The 23,212-nt window shown below is 35.2% G+C and overlaps 2 protein-coding genes across 3 annotated transcripts; one reads left to right on the forward strand and one right to left on the reverse strand.

Annotated features, from left to right (window-relative positions):
• The first annotated feature begins 2,152 nt into the window (after nt 1–2,152).
• LOC142545133 (cytochrome b561, DM13 and DOMON domain-containing protein At5g54830) lies at nt 2,153–5,305 on the forward strand. Its single transcript, XM_075652123.1, has 2 exons — nt 2,153–2,266; nt 2,370–5,305. Exon 2 carries the CDS (start codon nt 2,403–2,405, stop codon nt 5,079–5,081), a length of 2,679 nt encoding a protein of 892 aa, XP_075508238.1. The 5' UTR covers nt 2,153–2,266; nt 2,370–2,402; the 3' UTR covers nt 5,082–5,305.
• Nucleotides 5,124–12,339, reverse strand: LOC142545132 (LRR receptor-like serine/threonine-protein kinase ERECTA). Of its 2 annotated transcripts, none has more exons than XM_075652121.1 (27): nt 11,767–12,339; nt 11,296–11,434; nt 11,058–11,129; nt 10,892–10,963; nt 10,713–10,784; nt 10,515–10,586; nt 10,353–10,424; nt 10,200–10,271; nt 10,033–10,104; nt 9,878–9,946; nt 9,726–9,797; nt 9,551–9,622; nt 9,342–9,413; nt 9,144–9,215; nt 8,994–9,065; nt 8,842–8,913; nt 8,657–8,728; nt 8,496–8,570; nt 8,341–8,412; nt 8,176–8,247; nt 8,028–8,096; nt 7,892–7,963; nt 7,683–7,756; nt 7,463–7,591; nt 7,024–7,368; nt 6,585–6,955; nt 5,124–6,502 (listed from the first exon to the last, which is right to left on the reverse strand). In XM_075652121.1, exons 1-27 carry the CDS (start codon nt 11,861–11,863, stop codon nt 6,143–6,145), a joined length of 2,952 nt encoding a protein of 983 aa, XP_075508236.1. In that variant the 5' UTR covers nt 11,864–12,339; the 3' UTR covers nt 5,124–6,142. The 2 variants fall into 2 exon arrangements, with proteins under 2 accessions (XP_075508236.1, XP_075508237.1); XM_075652122.1 differs by having other exon boundaries at nt 8,496–8,567; nt 11,767–12,338.
• Nucleotides 12,340–23,212: the final 10,873 nt, after the last annotated feature.

Raw genomic sequence — 23,212 nt, forward strand, 5'->3', positions numbered from 1 at the left:
CAGTGCTGTTTTTCATGTGTCTTCAACACCAATTAGCAACACGGGGTGATCATGAATCAATCACTTAAATTCTTCAACACGAAAATTGTCTTCAACTTGGAACTTCGTGTATGTTTAGGGAAAAACTCCAGCACCTGCGTAGCAATCCTCTCTAAGACGTCCATCGTTCCTCTCTCGATGTTTCATATACATAGATCTTGATATATTAACCTAATTATCTTTCCACTAGAACAAGATCTTACAAGAATGAAAACAAGAGTTTATTAGAAATAAGATTCTATTCAAATCTAAAATATTATATCTCGGAGATAAATATAAAAAATAAATCATATAGGATAAATGTCAAAATTAGATTATGTCAAATAAGTATACAAAATACTTATATTTCAAATTAAATAAAATACACATATTAGTTAAGAATAAAATATTCTTTTTTAGAGATTATTCATCGTTTTTGATCGAGTATTTTAGACTATAAGCTCATTCATTGAAAAGGCAAAGCAAGAGTATTTGATTTCTTCGGATAAAAAACAAAGAAGGAAAGCAAAGACTACGCGGAACATTTAATGTTCGTTCACTCTTTTTCAATTTACATATTCCAACATAATGTAAACTTCAAAATTAAGATTTTTGGTGTCTTCTAAGATTCAGAATCACTATTTTTGGGAAAAAAAATAAATATTTTCATCTTATCCTTGTACATAGGATTTAAGGAAAAAATCATAGATTATATACAAGAATAAATGTTGATAATTGAAATACATTTAGAGTAAGAGCAATTCTTTTTGATATTGTCTAACGGATTTTTACTTGTGAGACATATTACTTGTGTCCATATTTACCATAAAAAAGTAATATTTTTGACATAAAAAAGTAATATTTTTTATGTGTGATCCAAATAAAATATTAATATCACAAAATTGACTCGTAAAACCATCTCACGTAAGTTTTCGTGTTAGAATAATACCATAAACTATTGAAATCGCCTTTTTAATTTTCAAGTAGCAGAACAACATGAACCTTTATAATTTTTTTTTAGTTAGGATAAGAAATCGTATAATTAGGTTTTGAACCCAAAACATCGTTCTACATTTGGGATCTGATATCATATGAACTATAAGTCAACAATAACTCTATGATTAATATTTTTATTAACTCATAAATTTTTGTAAATCATCATCACTACTATTACTTGTGCACATCACATTGTTATGTAATTGTAAAGAGAAGACGTTGAATAAGCTAAAAACATTTTCACCGTGTTTGAAAGTCTAAAAAATGGAATTTGAAAATGGATTTGGATTTTAAATATATGGAATTAAAATTGATGTTTGACAAAAAATTAAAATGTAATTTGAAATTTAATTGTATAGATTTTGGATAAATGATATCTTGTAAAATATGTAAAAAAGTAGGGGTGTCAATCGGGTGGGTTGGGTCGAGTTTCGGGTCAACCCGCGAATTTTTTTTTTTCAACCCGAACCCGAAGCAACCCGAAAACCCCCAACCCGAACACGAACCCGTATAACCCGACTCAACCCGTCTAACCCGAATTTTATTTATTTTTTTAAAATTTTTTTAAAAAAATTAATTAAAAAAATTAATTTAAAAAAATTAATTTAAAAAAATTCAAAAAAATAAAAAAAATAATATTTTAATTTAAACACATAATAACAAAATTTCCGATTTAAATTTGAAAGTTTAATCGTAGAAAATTAAAAGTATATTTACTAAATTAAATAAAAAATTGTTAAAAAAATAAAAATATGCAAAATAAATGTTAAATGATGAAAATTTATCATATAAATATACAATAAATTTTGTTCAAGCATACAATATATAAAAATATAGGTAATATTTTCAAAAAAAAGTTCGCGGGTCAACCCGCGACCCAACCCGATCTAACCCGAAACCCGCCTAACATGGCACTAACCCGAATCAACCCAACTCGAACCCAACCCGAACCCGAAAAACCCCAACCCGAACCTGATTTTTTTTGTGTTGGGTCGTGTCGCATTTTGACACTCCTATAAAAAAAGCCTTAAAATTTATAAGTAAAAAAATATAAATTTATTACTAAAAATAATTTTATTGTTTTTATAATCCAAAATTTTCACTTAATTAAATAAAATATTCCATACACACTTTATATTTTGGAACCTTAAAACCAAATAAAGAATTAGAAAACCCTCTCCCACCCCGCGTAGGCCTCTCTCCCCTCTCCTTCGTCGTCAACTCTCAAACTCAAATCAAAATCACTCCGCAGGTTTGTATTTCTCCTTCTGTTGCCTGTTTACCCCTTTATCTATTCTACACGCACAGTTTTATGTGTGATCACTTAGCATTCTTTCATCTCTATTTATTTGCAGATATATAAACATACATAATATATTCGATCCCATATGCATTTGCTTGCCCAAGTCCGTTTCTCTGGATCTCTCTCCATGGCCCCATCAAGACTCCTCCTTTTTTGGTTTTTTATGCATTTCTCATACTCGGATCCGGGCTCGGATTGCCCCCGGACCAACACTTCCCTTCTCAACTTCACATCCCAATTCACCATGGTACAACACCAGCTGCGCGGTGTAGTATCCCTTATTGATGATTGTTCTTTTAGAGTTTCACAATTTGATATGCTATCCGGATCCGACGTCCACTGGTGGGGAGCTTTAGGGGATGATCTCCAGAATCTCACCAAGGGTTTTCTCGTTTCTGATTCAATATTGAATCAGACTTACAAAAACAATACCTTTATTGTTAGTTTGCGGAAAAACGTTTCTTGGGATCAGGTTAAAGTTCTTGCTGTTTGGGATATCCCCACAGCTTCAGATTTTGGACATGTAGTGTTGAGTAATTACTCTGTAAAGGAAAGCTCAAATCTATCATATGATGAGCAACCAACCATGTTTGAGAATTGTAGAGTGTTGTCTGATAATTATAGGATTAGGTGGAGTTATAAGGAAGGGGAGGATGCTGTTGATATTGGGTTGGAGGCTGCAATTAAAATACAGGATTATATGGCTTTTGGGTGGGCGAACCCCAATGCTTCGGGTTCTTTTATGGTTGGTGGTGATGTAGCAGTCACAGGATTTAAGGGGGATGGAATGCCATTTGCTGATGATTATTATATAACGCAGTATAGTGAATGTATGTCAAATGATGATGGGAATGTTCAGGGGGTTTGTCCAGATGCTATGTATGAAGCTAATGATCCCGGACAGATGAATAATACAATGTTGATTTATGGGCATAGGAAGGATGGAGTGTCGTTTATTAGATATAGGAGACCATTGAAGTCCACCGATCACAAATATGATCTGCAGGTTGATCCCAATGAGAAGATGAATGTTATATGGGCAATAGGACCAATTAAGCCACCTGATAGTTTACGCCCGTACTTTCTTCCGCAAAATCATGGTGGGAGTTATGGTCACTTGAGGTTCAACCTATCTGAGAATATAAACGAATGCTTGGGACCTTTGGATGCTGAAGAGAAGGAGGATCAAGATCTTGTCATCGCAAATAAAAAGGAGCCACTTGTTGTAGCAACAGGCCCAGCCTTGCATTACCCAAATCCTCCGAATCCTTCTAAAGTTCTTTATATTAACAAGAAAGAAAGTCCTCTTCTGAGAGTGGAGAGGGGAGTGCCTGTGAAATTTTCAATACAGGCTGGACATGATGTGGCGTTATATATCACTTCTGATCCTATCGGTGGTAACGCGACTTCAAGAAACATGTCCGAGGTTATATATTTCGGTGGACCAGAAGCTGAAGGAGTTCAAGCCAGTCCTACTGAATTGACTTGGTCACCTGATCGCAACACGCCTGATCTTGTTTACTACCAGTCTCTTTTCACACCAAAGATGGGCTGGAAAGTTCAAGTGGTCGATGGAGGTTTACCAGATATGTACAGTAGTAGTGTTTCTTTGGATGATCAGCAAGTCATGTTTTTCTGGACATTGTCAGAGAACTCAATATCTATTGCAGCTAGAGGTGAGAGAAAAAGTGGCTATCTAGCAATTGGTTTTGGTCGTGGAATGGTAAACAGCTATACTTATGTGGGCTGGGTTGATGGAAGTGGCAAAGGAAGGGTGAATACCTATTGGATCAATGGAAGGGAAGCTTCAAGTGTGCATCCAACGAACGAGAATTTGACACATGTGAGATGCAAATCCGAAAATGGTATTATCACCCTGGAGTTCACTCGATCTTTTAATCCTTTGTGCGATCGGAATGAAAGAAAAGAATGCAACAACATTATCGATCCTTCGACTCCTCTAAAAGTTATCTGGGCTATGGGAACCCAATGGTCAGATGATTTAAGTGTGAGAAATATGCATTTTTCCACGAGCAAGAGACCAATGAGTGTGCTGCTTATGCATGGCTCTGCGGAGGCTGAGGAGGACTTGCGGCCTGTTCTAGCCGTACATGGCTTCATGATGTTCCTGGCCTGGGGTATTTTGCTTCCTGGTGGAATTCTGGCAGCTAGGTACTTGAAGCATGTAAAGGGTGATGGTTGGTTTCAGATTCATGTTTACCTGCAGTACTCTGGATTAGCAATAATTTTCCTTGGTTTTCTGTTTGCTGTTGCTGAGCTCCGGGGTCTAACTTTCGATTCATTGCACGTTAAGTTTGGAATGTTGGCTATATTGCTAGCGGTAGCACAACCTGTGAATGCTTACGTGAGACCTAAGAAGCCAGCTAGTGGTGAGGAGATATCTTCAAAGCGAGAGATTTGGGAGTATGCTCATTTTATAATTGGCAGATGTGCGATACTTGTTGGAATTGCTGCTCTTATTAGCGGAATGAAACATTTAGGGGAGAGGTATGGAGATGAAAATGTTCATGGCCTAAGCTGGGCACTGATAGTTTGGTTCTTGATAGGTGCCTTAACTGTAATGTATTTGGAGTATCGTGAGATGAAGAGAAGGCGGGAAAGTATATTTGGAAGAAGCAGTTTTGTGATGGAAAATGTAGATGAGGAAGATACTGATCTCTTGAGCACAAGTCGGGTGGCGACAGACAAGGAATCACATTCTTCCAATAGAATGGAGATCCAGTTAGAACCATTGAGTAGATAGAGATACCTTAAACAGTTAATGGTTATTTTCTAGTAATCCATATTGATTTTGAATGCATACTCATGCTGGTAGAGATGATATTTCAGTGCTTTGAGGTTTCATTTCTTTGTTGCGAGATTTCTCCTCCCATCTTTATGGTTCTTCGGAGCAGATAGCAAGCGACATTCATCTTGTATACTTGGTATATTCATTACACAGAGAAAGGTTATTATTCTTTTCTTTCATTCTCGAAGCATGAGATTCCACTCTGCATGTGTACATTTCACTGACCGGACCTTCAAGAATTCAATTTTTTTTGGTCAAATCTATGATGGGTTTTGGCTCTGATAGGAGTTTTCTACTTTCAACTTTCCGGACCAATGCTCATTATGAGGTAAGTCGCGCCTTTTGGCAAAGCGGGATGTAAGATAAAGGACATGATTTGTTGCTCTGTGTGTGTGTTTTCATTGTCTAAAAGAAGTTCTAATACGGTAGTTTACAGATTTTTGGTGAATAATATACGTTTTCGATACCCGTGAATACATGGAAATAATCAAATAAACCTGACGAAAGATTTTGAAATGTTAACGAACAAAATCAGAGCATTTATTCTTGAAGGTATGGTTTTGTGATTGTTGTTCGACTCTTCAAATGAAAGCACCGTGGCTGTGGCTGATACCTCTTGGAAGGGGGGTTGATCACATAACAGATATCATTTGAGATCATTTCTTTGGCTGATCTGCAACACAATATCTATTGCTGCTTCTAAAAACTCAAATCCATTACCTAATAATAATGACAAATCTTAACATTGACAGTAATGGATTGCTGGATTATCAAACTATGACCCCCTACCCCAAATTGCAAGTCCATTCTGGTCTGATAAATATACTTCCAAGCAAATCTAAACATGTTCACGCACAGAACAAGAAGCCAAATCTGAAGTTATCAAGACCCACAGGAAATTCTTGCATACGTACAGAATAACACCACGCATTTGGTCCCATTTGCAATGCTTTTTCAAATCTGCCACATGATTCTTTTTTTTTATATACAATTTGTTTTACTCGTTGATAATTAATTCAGACGCTATTCTGAGATATTACTTCTCCAAATTTAAGAAAGAGTTGGGCGTCTGAGGTGCTCGTGGATGAGCAGTTCAGCAAGTGTGGAGTCGGCGTTTTCAGATTTGCATACTCGTCCTTGTAACACTGGTGGACTTTTGTCGACTCGGAGGGGATAAATTTAGCTTCCGGGGTAGGCACCATGGTTCCTAGCACTCGAACAACCTCGTGCATGGTTGGCCTGTCTGATGGCTGTTTCTTGCTGCACAAAAGAGCTAGCTGGAACACTTTCTTGACTTGTCCCAGGTCTTTACAGGTTTCTAGAATTTCCGGATCAACCGTATCCATAACCGCATTGTTGGCCGCTTTTGTTAAAATCTGCAACGGAAAGGAAAGAATTTAACTCTCATCGATCACTCCTTTACTCCGTCAAATGATGCTATCAAATAATAAAATATACCAGGTAATGGAGATTGGATTCGTTATCCACAGCTTTCCTCCCTGTAAGAAGCTCCAGCAGCACGATTCCATAGCTATATACATCCGATTTCTCAGTGAGCCGGGAAGTACGGGCATATTCAGGGTCAATGTAACCAATGGTTCCCATTATGTAAGTAGAAGTGTGGGTTTTGATTGTGCATAAGCTCTTGGCTATGCCGAAGTCCGTGAGATGGGCCTCGTAATCCTTGTCCAATAAAATGTTGGACGACTTCACGTCTCGATGGATTATTCGAGGGCTACAATCGTGGTGTAGATACGTCAGCCCTTGCGCAGCTCCCATGGCTATACGAAGACGCGTGTCCCAGTCGAGCTTTTTCTTCCTCTTATTTCCTGGAAATTGGAATTTCACATAACGTCAGATGTAATTCAATCACCACACCGAACAAAATCGTACTCACCATGTAGAAGGTCCCAAAGACTTCCATTTTCCATATAATCGTAAAACAGAAGATTTCCCAACGGAGAAAGGGAATATCCTTGGAGACCAACTAGGTTACGATGTTTAATGCTCCCAACAGTCTCGAGTTCGGTCTCAAATTCTTTCAGGCAGTGAGGGTGCGAATAGAGTTTCTTGATAGCCACAGGCTTGCAGTTCTTGAGAACACATTTATACACGGTGCTCGACGCACCATAACCGATTATAAATTTCTCATTCAAGTTCTCTGTCATCCTCATAATATCCTCGTATACATGAAGAGCCATGTTCATGTGGAGGATTACAAGCTTTGGAGTCGAGTAACTTACTGTCAATCGAAAACATGAAACAATGAGAAGTTAGAAACATTTTCAAAAACCAAAGAACCCTATGTAAAAATAATAACATGAGCTCATTGGCACCTGGTTTGTCAAAAGGCCCATCAAAAAATGGTTTTGGATTGTGTGGTCGGCAAGCCGCAACTAAGATCATAAGAAGGATGACCAAAGCACCCAGAGAGATTCCAAATATAGCAGCTTTTGATATTGTGACTGAGTTTTAACACAGAAAAACACGGTCACCAGATGCAAGTAATTACCCATGCAAATTTATATTTAAATAAGGCACTATTTCCATACAGACCTCGCTCAGCGGGATGAGCCACGTGGCAACCAGAACCAAGCCAGTACCCACAAAGACCTGGATTTCCTAGGAAGCTAACAGGGAAAGAAAGTTACATTGAAAAGTGGGCCAAAAAAGGCAGATTAAGTACGGAATAAAATACATTGCTGAAAATTTCAACAAGTTTATTTTGTCTGTGTATTCGAGTAGAGAATCATAGGAAAGCACACCTGTCGGGTGTAAATCTTGAGAAATTATTGCCTGTTGGTATATATCCAGCAAGGTGATTGTACGATACATTCCTGTATAGACTCAATAGAATTAGACTTAGAAAACGACAACAAAATAGTTTGAAGGTGAACCTACAGCACAGTAAGGCTGAGACAATTAGCCAGCGTCATTACATCCCCTGATATATTGTTGTTCCCAAGCTTCCTGCGTTACAAGTACAACATTATCATCAAGAGAAAAAAACGTCACGCTTCATGTGTGTGTATATGCGTATAGTTCTTACAGCAAAAACAGATTTTGAAGCTGCCCAAGTTCTTGAGGTATTGAACCTGAAAGATGGTTATTAGAAAGATCTCTGCAAGAAAAAGAACACAAATCCATGTCATGCAAATTTCTTCGAGAAAGAAAAATAAATCAAGCATCCAGATCATAAAGCTAGTTTCCATACATGTCCACTACGCTTCTCAGGTTACCAAACTCAGCAGGAATGGCTCCAGTCAAACCATTATTGCTTAAATTCCTGTCAAATAGCTAATGAAAATAAGATAAGATAAGATAAGATAAGAAATTTACAAAACAAAATCCGCACATTTGATAACTCACAGTTTCAAGAGATGTTCCAAGTCACCTAGAGAGGAAGGCATATAACCACTGATCATGTTATTTGAAAGGTCTCTGCTTCAACAGGGTGAACAGGGTATTAAACATGTGTAACAATATGGTATAATAGTACTGATTATTCAATATAACAGCCTATCACTTACAAAGTGTCTAAATTCCCTATGCGTGACAACTCAACTGGAATTGGACCCTTGAGATTATTCGAGGATAGATTCCTGAGGGAACGGATTCAACAGAATGTATACTCAGCTGAAGGCATGTGAACAGGAGAATATAAAGCAGACTTAGATGACAATTTTTTTTTTGTAATCGAAGTGGAGGAGCTCACAGATAGGTCATGCTTTCAAGCCTTTCAAGTTCTGGAGGAATGGTTCCACTCAACTTGTTCTCGTGCACATTGCTGTTATCAAATCATAAAGTGGATGATAACCCAGAAAGAAATTAAACAGAAAAAAATATAGGACATCATTAAAAGCTCACAGGCTATTCAGATTTGTACAAGAGCTAAGATTATCTGGGATCGACCCCTCTAGGAGGTTGTTGGCTACATTTCTGCGACATGTAAATCAACATGACTTTGCAGTTCCACAGAGAGCAGCATGAGAAAGACAAGTAAACAAAAAAGATTACAAGTCAAATAAATCAGTGAGCTTCCCAAGTTCTGGTGGGATGCCCCCAGTGAGGAAATTATTGTTCAATTCCCTGATAAAAAATACAGTGAATAGCGTTAGAAGTGCTCTTTATAAACCAATACATAATTTCTTCAATATAATAAATGTGAAATTGATTGTTCAGATGTTAGTTGAAGAAGGACTAAGACTAGCATACAGATAGTGAAGCTTTGTCATATTTCCAAGCTCGGCAGGAACGGACCCAGTTAGCTTGTTTCCGTGAAGATATCTACAAGGGAAAATGGCAAAAGTAAACCTCAATGTAAGATCTTAAAACTGAGAATGATAATATCCTAACAGATAATGATACATCTTGCTTTCACTTTTTACGGCAATGATTGGGATGAAAAAAGTTGTGGTACTTACAGTTTCTCAGTGTAAGTTAAATTTCCTAAAATTGGTGGGATTGTTCCACTCAACAAATTGCAGCTAAGATCTCTGGTATGAAGGGAGTGCAAAGAAGACAGCCATAAAAAAATGAAATTAAACATAGGAAAGTCATTTTCGTAAACTCAAGGTTACTAACAGAAAAACCACTTACAACACTGCAAGTGCTTGCATCAAGCCTATGACTGATGGAATCTGCCCAGAAAACCGATTGCCTTGCAAAGACCTAGTATGCATCAAAATTGAATTTTGTATCACAGCTATACATATAGACACCTGATATGAAAAGAACAGAAGGGCACTTACAAGGTAGCAACTTGGAGAAATCCAATGTTGAAAGGAATCTCACCCGTGAAATTATTATATGACAAATCCCTATTATTAATAACACATTTTTAATGCTTCAGACAATAGTATCACACACTTTTTGATTCAATTTATGAGCTAGTCTCGGTACTGACAGAACTTGGAAGGCAGTGCAATTGCCTACGGTATCAGGAATTGTTCCACTCAAGCTGTTATTTCTCACATCACTGCATATACCAGATGACTAAGTCTTAGTTTGACAGTGATGCGAAAACATAAATTTGAAACTTCAAGAGACTACGACAGAGATTTGGAAACTTACAAGTACCACAAACCGGTTAGCTGACACATATCGGGGGACAGTGTACCTTGCAAATTATTTCCCCGCAAACCCCTACAATGAAAGTGAGAATTTATCTAAGAATAACATTTTATTCAATGACTGGCTAGTTTCATGTAAATAAAACTAACTCACAGATACTGCAAAACTTCATTCCAATATATCAGTCTTGGTATTTCCCCACTCAGCTTATTCTGAGCCAAATCCCTATCCATTTGAAAGAACTCGAGTTCTCAAACCCCCATCATTAACGAACGTAACATATAAAAATCAATTGAACATAACTGCCGCACTCACAAAATTTTCAAGTTCGGAATCTGAGACAGTGTTGAAGGTAGCGGACCAATCAACTTATTGTTCTTCAAAATCCTGTCAAGCACAGTTAACATAGAATGACTCCATAAAACATAACAGTACTGTCGTAAAAACTATCTACAAAACAAGAGCAGAAAGAAATTAAATGAAGGTAGTAAACTGCACTTCAAATTAACTTACAAGTTCTCAAGTTGCTTTAGCTTCGAAATTGAGAAGGGGATATCTCCATAGAGCTCGTTAAACGATAAGTCTCTGGAGAGGATGAAAATTAGCCCATATATTATTGCACAAATAAAGAAATACCGAACCACATTTCCCATATCTGTGGCCTTAAAAACTACAAAGTCATACAAACTTACAAGCTTCTCAAAGCTGTACAGTCCCCAATCTCGTCTGGGATTTGTCCAGAGATCATATTTCCTCTTAAATCACTGATTAAAAATACATGCAACAGTAACAGAAATTTTTGCAATTTTCAAGGAAAGTTCAAAATTAAATGAAAACGTAATAAATTATGTTAATTACATGGACATCAAGCTTCTAAGCTGCCCTATGGCAGGCGAAATTTCTCCATCAAGGTTTAAACCGGAGAGATTACTGCATATGGAAATATGAACACAAATTGGAATAAAGGACAAATCGAAGAAAACCAAGATCACAGCCAAAAATTACTTCACGTAGGCGCAAAATGAATAGAGGACAGATCCCTGATTTACTAAAACAAGGAAAATAGTGAAAAAGTACCAAAAGTGGAAAAACTTACAGTGCAACCACGTTGAAGGTGACATTATCACACGTAATCCCTCTCCAGACACAGTAGTCCGAAGATGGAGAATCTGTCCAGTCATAAAGCACATTGTCCACGTCCCTAAATGACTTCTTCACCTCCAGCAAAGTAGCCCCTGTTCCAGGTAAAATCAATAATCTTTGAGAAAAACGTGCATACCTCGATGAAGCTATGGATATATATTTTCTAGCTCAAGGAACAGCTTGAAGTTGAGAGCTTGAATGAAACTTGTCAAGAAGAGGTAATCTTATTATGACAAGAAATAAGTGGACGAGTAGAAGATTATGGAAGCGTAGCACGTCCCCGAAACAAATATTAAAAACCAAACACGGTGAAATTTGCACAGCAATATTCGAGTAAATAAACCACAAAACTCCAATTTCAAATACTTCAATAAGCCAAGAAAGATTACCCAGGAATTAAAAAGGGCCCAGCGCAGACTCTTACCATCATCGCAGACCACAAGAGCGAAGCTCAAGCACATCACCAAAAATCTAACGAACACGAATTCTTTCCACAAATTAGCCATCATAATCACTACCATGAATGACTCGAGCTCTTTATCCAAGTTCACCTGACCGGAGGAGGAGGACACCAAAATGGGCCGTCCGGAGTTTAAAACGTGAAAGCTACAATACCAGTTTCAGTGCGATGATTGACCAAGTTGGAGCAAAGAAAGAGGGATGGAGAGGAATATAATTACTCCTAGTAAAGATTGTTGAAAAATGTGACAAAGGAAAGAAAGAGCAGTGGCCATGGCTTGATGCAATGTTCAATCACATCGTTCTGCCACACGGTCCTTGGGTGTGTGTGAGAGAAAGACAAAGAAAGGAGTACTGCATGTTAAATGGAGAGAGATGCATTTCTCTTATCTGTGAAAGAGAATGGAGAATTATTTAAAGAAGAAAACGTTAAAAGACCATCTGCCAAGGCTCTGAGACTAGCCCTGCCCCCTGCTACATCAATACATTACAGCTCTCCATTTGACAGCTTTCTCTCTCTCAAGAGTTCTTTCTTCCTCCCTCTATATTTACATGTACATACAAGTAAGTATCTCTATGCATAATTCCAAAAAAAGGACCTCTATCGCGAAGGGTAGCTTAGAATTTTATCAAAATTGAATCTTTTTTGAGTTTCCCTAGCCTTCACCACATAATTTTAATCCATGGGGTGAGTAAATGCAGAGGGCCCTCAACTTTTTTCACTAAAATTGAATCTCTTATTCGAGTCTTCACCCCCATAACCAGTCGCTGTCTAAGCAGAGAGGGGAGAGGGCAAAGGACTAAAGAAAGCATTGCTTTCTTTAGTGGACAATATAACACTTTTCTTCTCATTAAACCAAGCTATCCATTCGCATGTAAAGTTTCATATCATGCACATAATAGGTAGGAATCTACGCAGTATAAAAATTTATCCTCGATGTATTTGGTTAAGTGGGTAATCCTGAAAGTGGGAAATTCCAGTTTCTCTTATTCACTTTGGAATAATTTATTCTTTTTCATCTATCTTTTCCAGTTGGAGTTAGGAGCCGATTTGGGTTGGAGAAATTTGTTTAAAATAAATATCAAGGATTTATATTAAGTAGTTTCTTTAAACTTTAAAATATCTAAGGAGCAGAGAGTCCATAGATTCAAAATCATTTGGCAGAGTAGGGTATATTGTACGATGATTAGAGGGATTAAAAGCTTCTGGAAGTGGCCATACTGTTTCACATTCACATAAATTGTGTTTTATTTAATTTAACTTTTAAAATATTGATACGAAATTGGCAATTTACTTTTATCCCATGATCGAACAAATGCTGCATATATTAATTTCAAGATATGATAACATTGCAATCATTGATATAATAAATGATTAACCAACCAATCACATAATAAAACTCACCCTTTTTCATTATTATTACTATTGTCATGATAATACTTACAAGCATGATTATGATATAAAAAAAAATCGTTTTGATTAAATATTTATCCACAAGAAGACATAATTTCAAGTAACTTTTTACCCTTCCGTCAACTTTTTTGGTGGCCACTCTGTCTGTATATTCACTACTGACACTGAATCATCATCATTTATTAATCGAGGGGCCCCATATCTTCTGAGCAAACGGAGCTTTTAACGGCGTTAAAGGATTAAATGGAATGTTTAAAACTAACTGTCAATCAAAAGCTTGATGTTTTCTTAGATTTGATTTGATCAATATACTATAACCTCTGTCTGGCCGGCCTACATATTTTCATTTAATATTATAATCAATCGTAACAACAAATTCAATAACTCAAACATGATTTTCGTGGGCCCAATTCGTCACAAATTTTTTTATTTTTTTTTATAAATAAAAATCACTGTGAAGCTCATTTTAAACGGGCTAAAAAATAATACTTTCGACGATGACAGCACAAATTATCGGCCGGCGTATATGTAATAAATTAGGAAAGATTTTGGACACTGTTCGTTTTATAAACAAAGTGAAAATTATTCAAAAAAAAAAAACCTAAATCGATGTTTAATTAATTAATATTTTAATTTTAAGTTTTATTATATATATATATTGTTTTAATTTATTTATACGATTATTTAGATTATATCATTTTAGAAACATATTTTATTGTTTGCAGTGTCAAATTTCATTTGTAAGACAATAAAATTCATCAAAATATTAGTATTTAGAAGCATTTTTTATTTGTTTAATTTTAATTTTTTAGACATTAAGTTGATCAAGGACAAACTATTTATGTTTCAAAATTTTCAATTTGCTAGAAAAAATAGTTTTATTTATTAATAATAATAATAATATTGTTATTGTTGAAAATTGATATTTAAAACATGTGTGTTGAATATTTGAATGTTGAAAATAAGAGTTGTAAATATTGAAAATTAGTGTGTGATGTTGTAGGTAATGATGAATTTATTTTTGGATTATTTGTAAATAAATTCTATAAATAGCCTCACCATTTGTGAAGAAATTTACAATTGAGTTGAGACAAAAATATTATAAAATGTGTAGTTTGATAAATTTGAGAGTTTGAGATTTTTACTTTTTACCATAAATTTTTACTTTTTCATAACACGTTATCAGCACGAAGCTCTAAAAGTCCTCCATATTTTTCCAAGCTCCAAAACAGAAGAAAAAGGTAACAAAAGTAATAATATTTATTTTACTGTTTATTTATTTATTGTGTATCTATTTAATATATAATATAATGTTATTCAGAAATAATAAAAATAAATTTTCAAAAACTTGTTATAAATCCTGAGAGGATGTTAAGACGACATCCCACACTCCCGGTAAGGGATACGACAAGAATAAAAGCCTATAAGATTTTTAAACAAAATAACTTGTGACACCGCATTATAATAATGTGATATGATATACATAATTATTTAAACATGACTAATATTATATACATTATATTATTACCATAAAATTATACAAATGCATACATTTATTTTTTTATACACCAACGGTCATAAACGGTAACAAAACGGCTAGTTTTTGCCCTATAAATATGATCTCACAAACACATTCAATCACTTCAACTTTCACTTCTTCTCTAAAAATTATTCTTCATCAAATTTTCGAAGAAGATGGCTTTCTCAAAGATATTTTTAATTATTTTGGTTATCATACTCACGAGTCTTGTATTTATTGGAGAATATCCTCATCGTGTGTTTTCTTTATTTTTACGAATGCTTGTACTTGTTGTTTATCCATTACTTTGTATTGCAATATTTATTAACTAATGAAATGCATCGTAAATTTTTTTTAGTGCCACCATGACAAACTTGGCAAAGCTCGAATTCATTGCTCTTGATATTACGGGGAAAAATTATATGACATGGACTCTCGATGTAGAAATGCATCTTGAGTCATTAGGTCTAAGTGAGACCATAAAAGAAAATGGCATATCGACATCACAAGAAAAGGCAAAAGCCATGATATTTTTGCGTGAACATCTCGACGAGGGATTGAAATGTGAATATCTAATTGAAAAATATCGCATGGCTTTGTGGAAGAGATTAAAAGAAAGATTCGAACATATAAGGGAAGTTATACTTTCGACCGCCCGAGATGAATGGAATACGTTGAGATTCCAAGATTTTAAAAAAGTCAGTGATTACAACTCGGCGATGTATAGAATAATCTCGCAATTGAAATTTTGTAGGAACGAGGTTACTGAATTGGAAATGCTTGAAAAAACATTTTCCACTTTTCACGCATCGAATATAACTATACAACAACAATATAGAGTGCGTGGATTTTCGAGATATTCTGAACTTATCGCCTGTCTCCTTGTGGCGGAAAAGAATAATGAGCTGTTAATGAGAAATCATCAGGCACGACCCACTGGTTCAACGGCATTTCCTGAAGTAAATGTCGTAAACAAAAATGAATTTAAATCTAGAAACCAAAATCAAAGTTATAGACAAGATTTTGGTCGAGGACGAAATCGTAGTCGTGGACGTGGAAGTGGTCGTGGTCGTGGACACGGCCGTGGTTTTGAAAATAATCGAGATAGTTACTTCCATAACTCATCTCAAAAGAGTGTCCCAAACCATCCACAGAAAAGGCATCATGAAAATATGAGTGTTAATGAGAATCACTCAAAAAGATTTGAAAGTTTTTGTTTCAGATGTGGTACTCCAGGACATTGGTCCCGTATTTGTCGAGCCCCTGAGCACCTTTGTAAACTTTATAAAGAATCAATAAAGGGGAAAGAAAAGGAGACCAACTTCACTGAACAGAGTGAACCTTTGAGTGATTCAACTCATTTTGATGCTGGAGATTTTCTGATTGATTTATCAGACAATGATCAATTTGCTGGTGGAATAAATATGTAAAATATTTTATTTTTCCATGTACCCGTATGATAATGTTTTATCGCGTGCTATATTTTTTACATATATATTATATTGTATTTTATTTTTATAAATGTATTGTTAGTAATTTTATTTCATTGCATATTTTTTTTAAGTTTCAAACATGGAAAATGCTATGAACAAAGCTGAAGTTTGCATACCCGATAGTGGTACAACGCACACTATCCTCCGAGATAAAAGATATTTCTTGGAACTAAAACCAACAAAAACAATGGTGAATACAATATCAGGTCCTGTAGACTTTATTAAAGGATGTGATAAAGCACAATTTTTGTTTCCTAATGGTACAAAATTTTTGATCAATGATGCTTTATATTCACCACAATCGAAAAGATATTTGTTGAGCTTTAATGATATATTCCCATGGGTATGATACTCAAACAATGAATGAAGGGAATGAGAAATATATGTGTCTTATCACATATAAATCAGGAAAGAAATATGTGATTGAAAAACTACCAATGCTCCCTACTGGATTGCATTATATACATATAAGTCCCATTGAATCAAATATGTTAGTTGATAATTCTTCAATATTAACAAATTGGCATGATCGATTGGGACATCCTGGTTCAACAATGATGCGAAGAATTATAGAAAATACACATGTTCGTCCACTGAAAGACCATAAGATATTTCAGAATAATAAGTTTCAATGTAAAGCATGTTCTCTTGGAAAACTTATTATAAGACAATCACCAGCCAAAGTCCAAACTGAATCACCAATGTTTCTTGAACGTTTTCAGGGTGATATTTGTGGACCAATTCATCCACCATGTGTACCATTTAGATACTTTATGGTATTGATTGATGCATCCACAAGATGGTCACATATATGTTTATTGTCAACTCGAAATGTTGCATTTGCAAGATTACTTGCTCAAATAATAAAATTGAGGAATCAATTTCCCGATTATACAATCAAGAAAATTAGACTTGATAATGTTGGTGAATTTACTCCCCAGACTTTCAATTATTATTGTATGTCTATGGTAATCATTGTTGAGCATCATGTTGCTCATGTAGATACACAGAATGGATTAGCTGAATCATTGATTAAACGTCTGCAAATAATTGTTAGACCAATGATTATGAAAACAAAGCTCCCTATTTCTATATTGGGACATGCAATTCTACATGCTTCTGCATTAATTCGCATCAGACCAAGTGCATATCATAAATACTCCCCATTGCAGCTTGCATTTGGTAAAGAACCACATATTTCTCATCTGAGAATTTTGGATGTATGGTGTATGTGCCTATTGCACCACCACAACGAAAGAAAATGGGACCTCAAAGAAAGATTAGAATTTATATCGGTTATGATAGTCCATCAATCATTCGATATCTTGAACATCAGACAGGTGACGTGTTCACAACACGTTTTGCTTATTGTCATTTTAATGAGAAAATCTTCTCAATGTTAGGGGGAGATAAGAAACATACCGAAAAGGAAATTACATGATATGTATCATCATTGTTACATCTGGATCCAAGAACAAAACATCGTGAAAAAGATGTACAGAAAATTGTGCACTTTCAAAGAATAGCAAATAAAACACCAGATGCATTTACAGATGCAAAAAAGGTAACTAAATCATATATATATACTGTAAATGCTCATGCTCGAATTGAAATTCCGAAGAAACAAATTGAAGATACTCATGAAGTCATTAAACGCCTGAAGCGTGGAAGGCCAGTCGATTCCCAGGATAAAAATCCTCGAAAAAGAAAATTCATAGAGAAACATGATGATCACAAAATAGAGAATGATGTTCATGAAGAAACACATGATGATGAAAATGTTCTGACGAGAATCGTGAAATCTCTATCAATTATATTAATACTTGAAAAATATGGAACCGAAAAGATATAGAAGAAATTGATGGTATATTTACTTATAATGTGGCAATTGACATCATAAATGATAATGAAGATCGTGAACCAAAATCTTTTGGTGAATGTAAAAATCGGCAGGATTGGATAAAATGGAAAGATGTCATCCAGGTTGAATTGGATTCGCTAAATAAACGTAATGTTTTTGGACCTATACTCCTTACACCTGAAGGTGTAAAACCTGTTGGATACAAATGGATTTTTATTCGAAAGCGAAATGAGAAAAATGAAATTGTAAGATATAAAGCTCGACTTGTTGCACAAGGTTTTTCTCAAAGGCCTGAAATTGATTATGAAGAAACGTATTTTCCCGTGATGGATGCAATTACGTTTCGGTATTTGATTAGCTTGGCGGTATCTGAAAATTTAGAAATGAGTCTTATGGATGTTGTTACAGCTTACTTATATGGATCACTTGATAGTAATATATATATATGAAAATCCCTGAAGGATTTAAGATGCCTGAAGTACAAAGTTCAAAACCCATATAATGTTATTCTGTGAAATTACAAAGATCATTATATGGGTTAAAGCAATCCGGCCGAATGTGGTATAATCGACTAAGTGATCACTTGATGAAAAAGGGATATGTAAATAATTCAATATGCCCTTGTGTTTTCATTAAGAAAACAACATCCGGATGCGTAATTATTACTGTATATGTTGATGATTTAAACATCATTGGAACGAATAAGGAAATTCAAGAAGTTGTGTCATATTTGAAGGAAGAATTTGAAATGAAGGATCTTGAAAAAACTAAGTATTATCTGGGTTTACAAATTGAACAAAAAGAATGCGGAATGTTTGTTCACCAGACAAATTATACAGAAAAAATCCTTAAACGTTTTAATATGGATAAATCAAATCCTTTAAGTACTCCAATGGTTGTTAGATCATTAAACGTAGAAAATGATCCATTCCGTCTATGTGAAGATGATGAGGATATTCTTGGTCAGAAGTACCATATCTAAGTGCTATCGGTGCCCTTACGTATCTTACAAATTGTACAAGGCCTGATATATCTTTTGCCGTAAATTTATTGGCAAGATTTAGTACATATCCAACAAAGAGACACTGGAACCGAATTAAACATATATTCCGTTATCTACGAGGAACGACAGACTTGTGACTTTTGTATTCAAAAGATGCTAATCCAAGTATAATTGGTTATGCCGATGCTGGATACTTATCTGATCCACACAAGGCACGTTCCCAAACTGAATATGTATTTACTCGTGGAGACACTGCAATTTTTTGGCGTTCACAGAAACAAACGCTCGTAACAACTTCATCAAATCATGCCGAGATTATTGCACTACATGAAGCAAGCCGTGAATATGTGTGGTTAAAATCAATGACCCAACATATCCAAATCTCATGCGGATTATCATTTGACGAGAAGCCTGTGATACTATATGAAGATAATGCTGCATGTGTTGCTCACATGAAAGAAGGATACATAAAAAGCGACAGAACTAAACATATTCCTCATAAGTTCTTCGCATTCACCAAGAAGCTTGAGAAGAATAAATATATTGATGTTCGTCACATTCAATCAAGTGAAAACTCATCAGATCTCTTCACAAAGGCACTTCATACGACAATATTCAGAAAGCACATATATAATATTGGGATGCGCAATCTACGAAATTTGTGAAGAATTGTTCGTGTCAACATGAGGGGAAGTTTACGTGACTACACTCTTTTTCCCTTAATCCCAATGAGTTTTTCCTAATAAGATTTTTAACGAGACAGTATAAAAACACGTAATGAAGACAATCATTATGATCATCATCACAAGGGGGAGTGTTGAAAATTAATATCTAAAACATGTGTGTTGAATATTTGAATGTTGAAAATAAGAGTTGTAAATATTGAAAATTAGTGTGTGATGATGTAGGCAATGATGGATTTATTTTTGAATTATTTGTAAAGAAATTATATAAATAGCCTCACCATTTATGAAGAAATTTACAATTGAGTTGAGAGAAAAATATTATAAAGTGTGTAGTTTGATAAATTTGAGAGTTTGAGATTTTTACTTTTTACCATAAATTTTTACTTTTTCATAACATTTATCATTATTATTTTAAAATTTGACGACTACACATCTCAATTTTTTTGGGATGTTAACATTAAATTGTTGTTTTTCTTTTTCCAATTAAATCAAAATATATACTATTGATTTGTTCATCTATATAGAAAATTATAGATCATGTTTTCAAATGTAATGCTGGGGAATGTTTCTGTTCGTGAAATACACAAAATCAATTCAGTGCCCAGTTAAGGTTAGGTATTTACGTACATAATGATGGTCTAACCTTAATTAGTAGTCCTCTCGCATAATAATTAGTTTGGCAGTTGGTGTGTGCGAAAGAAAACAGAGACGTGATTTCAGCATTTACGAAATGTCGATTTCAACTCATGTCGTAAGAGTATTTGATGCCTATTTTTATTCGTGACATAAAATAACTATGTTTATATTCATAATAAAAGTAATATTTTGGTATAAAAAATAATATTTTTCATAGATGACCCAAATAAAATATATGTATCACAAAATTGTATCTTAAAAACGTGTGTTGCTCCTAATTATTGTTTAAATACAATTCACACGAGTGGCATTAATTAATTAAACACCAAGAAACAAAACAAAAAACACTTTATTAAATCGATAGTGGATTTGGGCCTATTTAAAGCCCAGTGGGCTATTTCTTGCCTCCAAAAGACAATAAATAAATAATATTAAGAAAATATGTATTTTTAAAAACAAACAAGTAGATAATAGGGGATATGGTAGGGCCAAGGTTCACATGCAAATCATGAAAATGGTTCCAACAGCAAATGTTCTCATCACGTGCCCCATTTGCTATTGCAAGTAATTAGGTTTTACCCGGTATTAATTGCAATGACACCAATAATTAAATTCGACATCTACCTTTCATTTCATTGTCAAAGCCGTTTTGTTCATGTTATCCATATGGCTAATGCATTGACCCATTCAATACATGATACATCTGCTGAGTGGATAAATTAAAATCACTCATTCAACTATGATATATAGATGAGTGACCATGATTCTTCGTTCAACACATGACACATGCGTCATGTGTTGAGTAAATGAAGACATTACTCATATGAATAATATTTATCGAACCTCTTAGGGCCATGACTACTTTAACTTGTCTAGAAGCATCAAATTAAAGCATCTCCGAGCTTTGCGTGATAATTGAAATTCCCGCCAAACATTGCAATACGTCTCTTTTGCTTCTGATATCATCATAAATGGTACAAGTAGTTCATCATGTTATCTTGATTATGATTACACAAAAAGGGAAGGAAGATACGTTCTTGCTTACTACGACATTAGATAATCCAACGGAGGACAAAGAACGCTCAATCCAAATGCAAGTTACCCCACTGAAGTGTATAGAATTGCAGCAAGGACCAAAGCAAACGGGAAATGGAATGACATAAATCTAGATACAGGATCTCACAGGCATGCAGACTCGGTGCAAGCATAGTTTAATTCGATAGGTTTAGTAATTGTTATACAAAATGTATGCTGAAACAGAAAGGTATACAAAACCAGCGAGCTGGTACAGCGAACTAAACAGTAGCACAATGCATAAAATAAAGCAAATCGAGGCCTGTATGTAATACAGTGTCCTTAAAACAGATTCGTCCCCTCCGGTGTGCTTCGAGGATGAACTTGGACGTCTGTTTCCCAGGATACAACGGAACAACCAGCAGTACCTTAGCATGAGATACCACAAAGGCGAACTGAAATGTACCTGAACTTTAGCACGAGACAGAACGAGAAAAAGAGCAGCAGCCGGTGGAAGGAGCAGCAGCCGAGACAACAGAACAAGCAAAGCGTCGAAATAACAGAATGTAGGAGAGTGTGTTGGTATATCTGAAAGACTCGAGGCTGCCTCTATTAATAGGCACTCATATGGACAGTTACGGCTGGCCATCTGAAAGGCCAAAGGTCAGCAGCTGGAGCACCAACGATCATTTCAGTTACAAAACCAAGGGTCAGCTGAAATACCAAAGGTCTTGGTCCATAATTCCAATTTTCGAAAATAAAAATAGCAAAAGCCAGGTGAACACCTTGGTGGGAAATTTTGCTTTGATCGGTCCGACATTCGACGCACCCAGGTCGCGCTCGTACGCTTGCACACAAGTCAAGCCTTTTTCCCACTGCAAATCGGTCCCATGATTTGCACCCCTGCGCCTGTGCGCGCGAGAGAGAACCTCTTGACCAATCAATGTTACACCTTCATAAAGTGTAACACTATATAAACTCACCAATGCTATGTTCATTTTCCAATGTGGGACATTTCCCACTTGCCATCTACTAGGCCTTGTCCAATTTCTCATTCAAATAACAAGCCCAATAAGATTTTATAAGTCCAACAGTAATGTCATAAAGGACGATATGTCATTATTGATAAATGGCTGGAGAGCAACTATCCTTTTACTGAATCAACATGTCTTTTACAAAACTTGATCAAGAATAGAAGAGATACAATATGAGCTTTTGTTCCCTCGATTCCGTCGCTTGTTCTTGATTCGAGATTATAAATTGCAGGAAAAATAAGGATCAAAGTTTGGATTCTTCCCTTTAATAGAGCTGATTTCGTGCCGTTGGTCTTGGAAGTTGCTTTCTGTTATGGCCTATCAAATAACTTCCTTGCTGTAACTTTCAAGATTTCGAGACATCCTTTAACATGAACATGCAGGAAGCAGCTACTTTCAGACTTGTTGTATCCACACAAACAGCCAACAGAAACGTTCTACAAAGTTGAACAAGAATTGGGATAACAATATATCGAGACTTGTTGCATGCACAAGTTTGATTGAAATCCAATAGCTTAGCACAAATTCTTAAAACAAAACATAAATAATAATTATCCTATCCATAAAATTATCACTATAAACAATTTTTTGACTGTGCCTTTTTTTCTAATCAAAGAAACCCATTGCATTAATCACAACAAGAAGTCATTAGACATAACTTTGTTTCAGAAACAAAAGACTAAGCTAATAGAATTAATAATAATAAAATGACCCCCGATTCCAAAAGATATCATCCATAGAAAATATTTGT

The sequence above is a fragment of the Primulina tabacum genome, chromosome 5 (genome assembly GCF_025594145.1).
Source record: "Primulina tabacum isolate GXHZ01 chromosome 5, ASM2559414v2, whole genome shotgun sequence".
Classification (NCBI taxonomy): Eukaryota; Viridiplantae; Streptophyta; class Magnoliopsida; order Lamiales; family Gesneriaceae; genus Primulina; species Primulina tabacum.

Coding starts and splice junctions, on each gene's coding strand:
- LOC142545133 (XM_075652123.1), top strand. CDS start 2,403: ATGCATTTGCTTGCCCAAGTCCGTTTCTCTGGATCTCTCTCCATGGCC.
- LOC142545132 (XM_075652121.1), bottom strand. CDS start 11,863: ATGGTAGTGATTATGATGGCTAATTTGTGGAAAGAATTCGTGTTCGTT. Junction 9,798..9,877: donor TTTCTCCAAGTTGCTACCTT/GTAAGTGCCCTT, acceptor GATGCATACTAG/GTCTTTGCAAGGCAATCGGT. Junction 9,623..9,725: donor ATGCAAGCACTTGCAGTGTT/GTAAGTGGTTTT, acceptor CCTTCATACCAG/AGATCTTAGCTGCAATTTGT.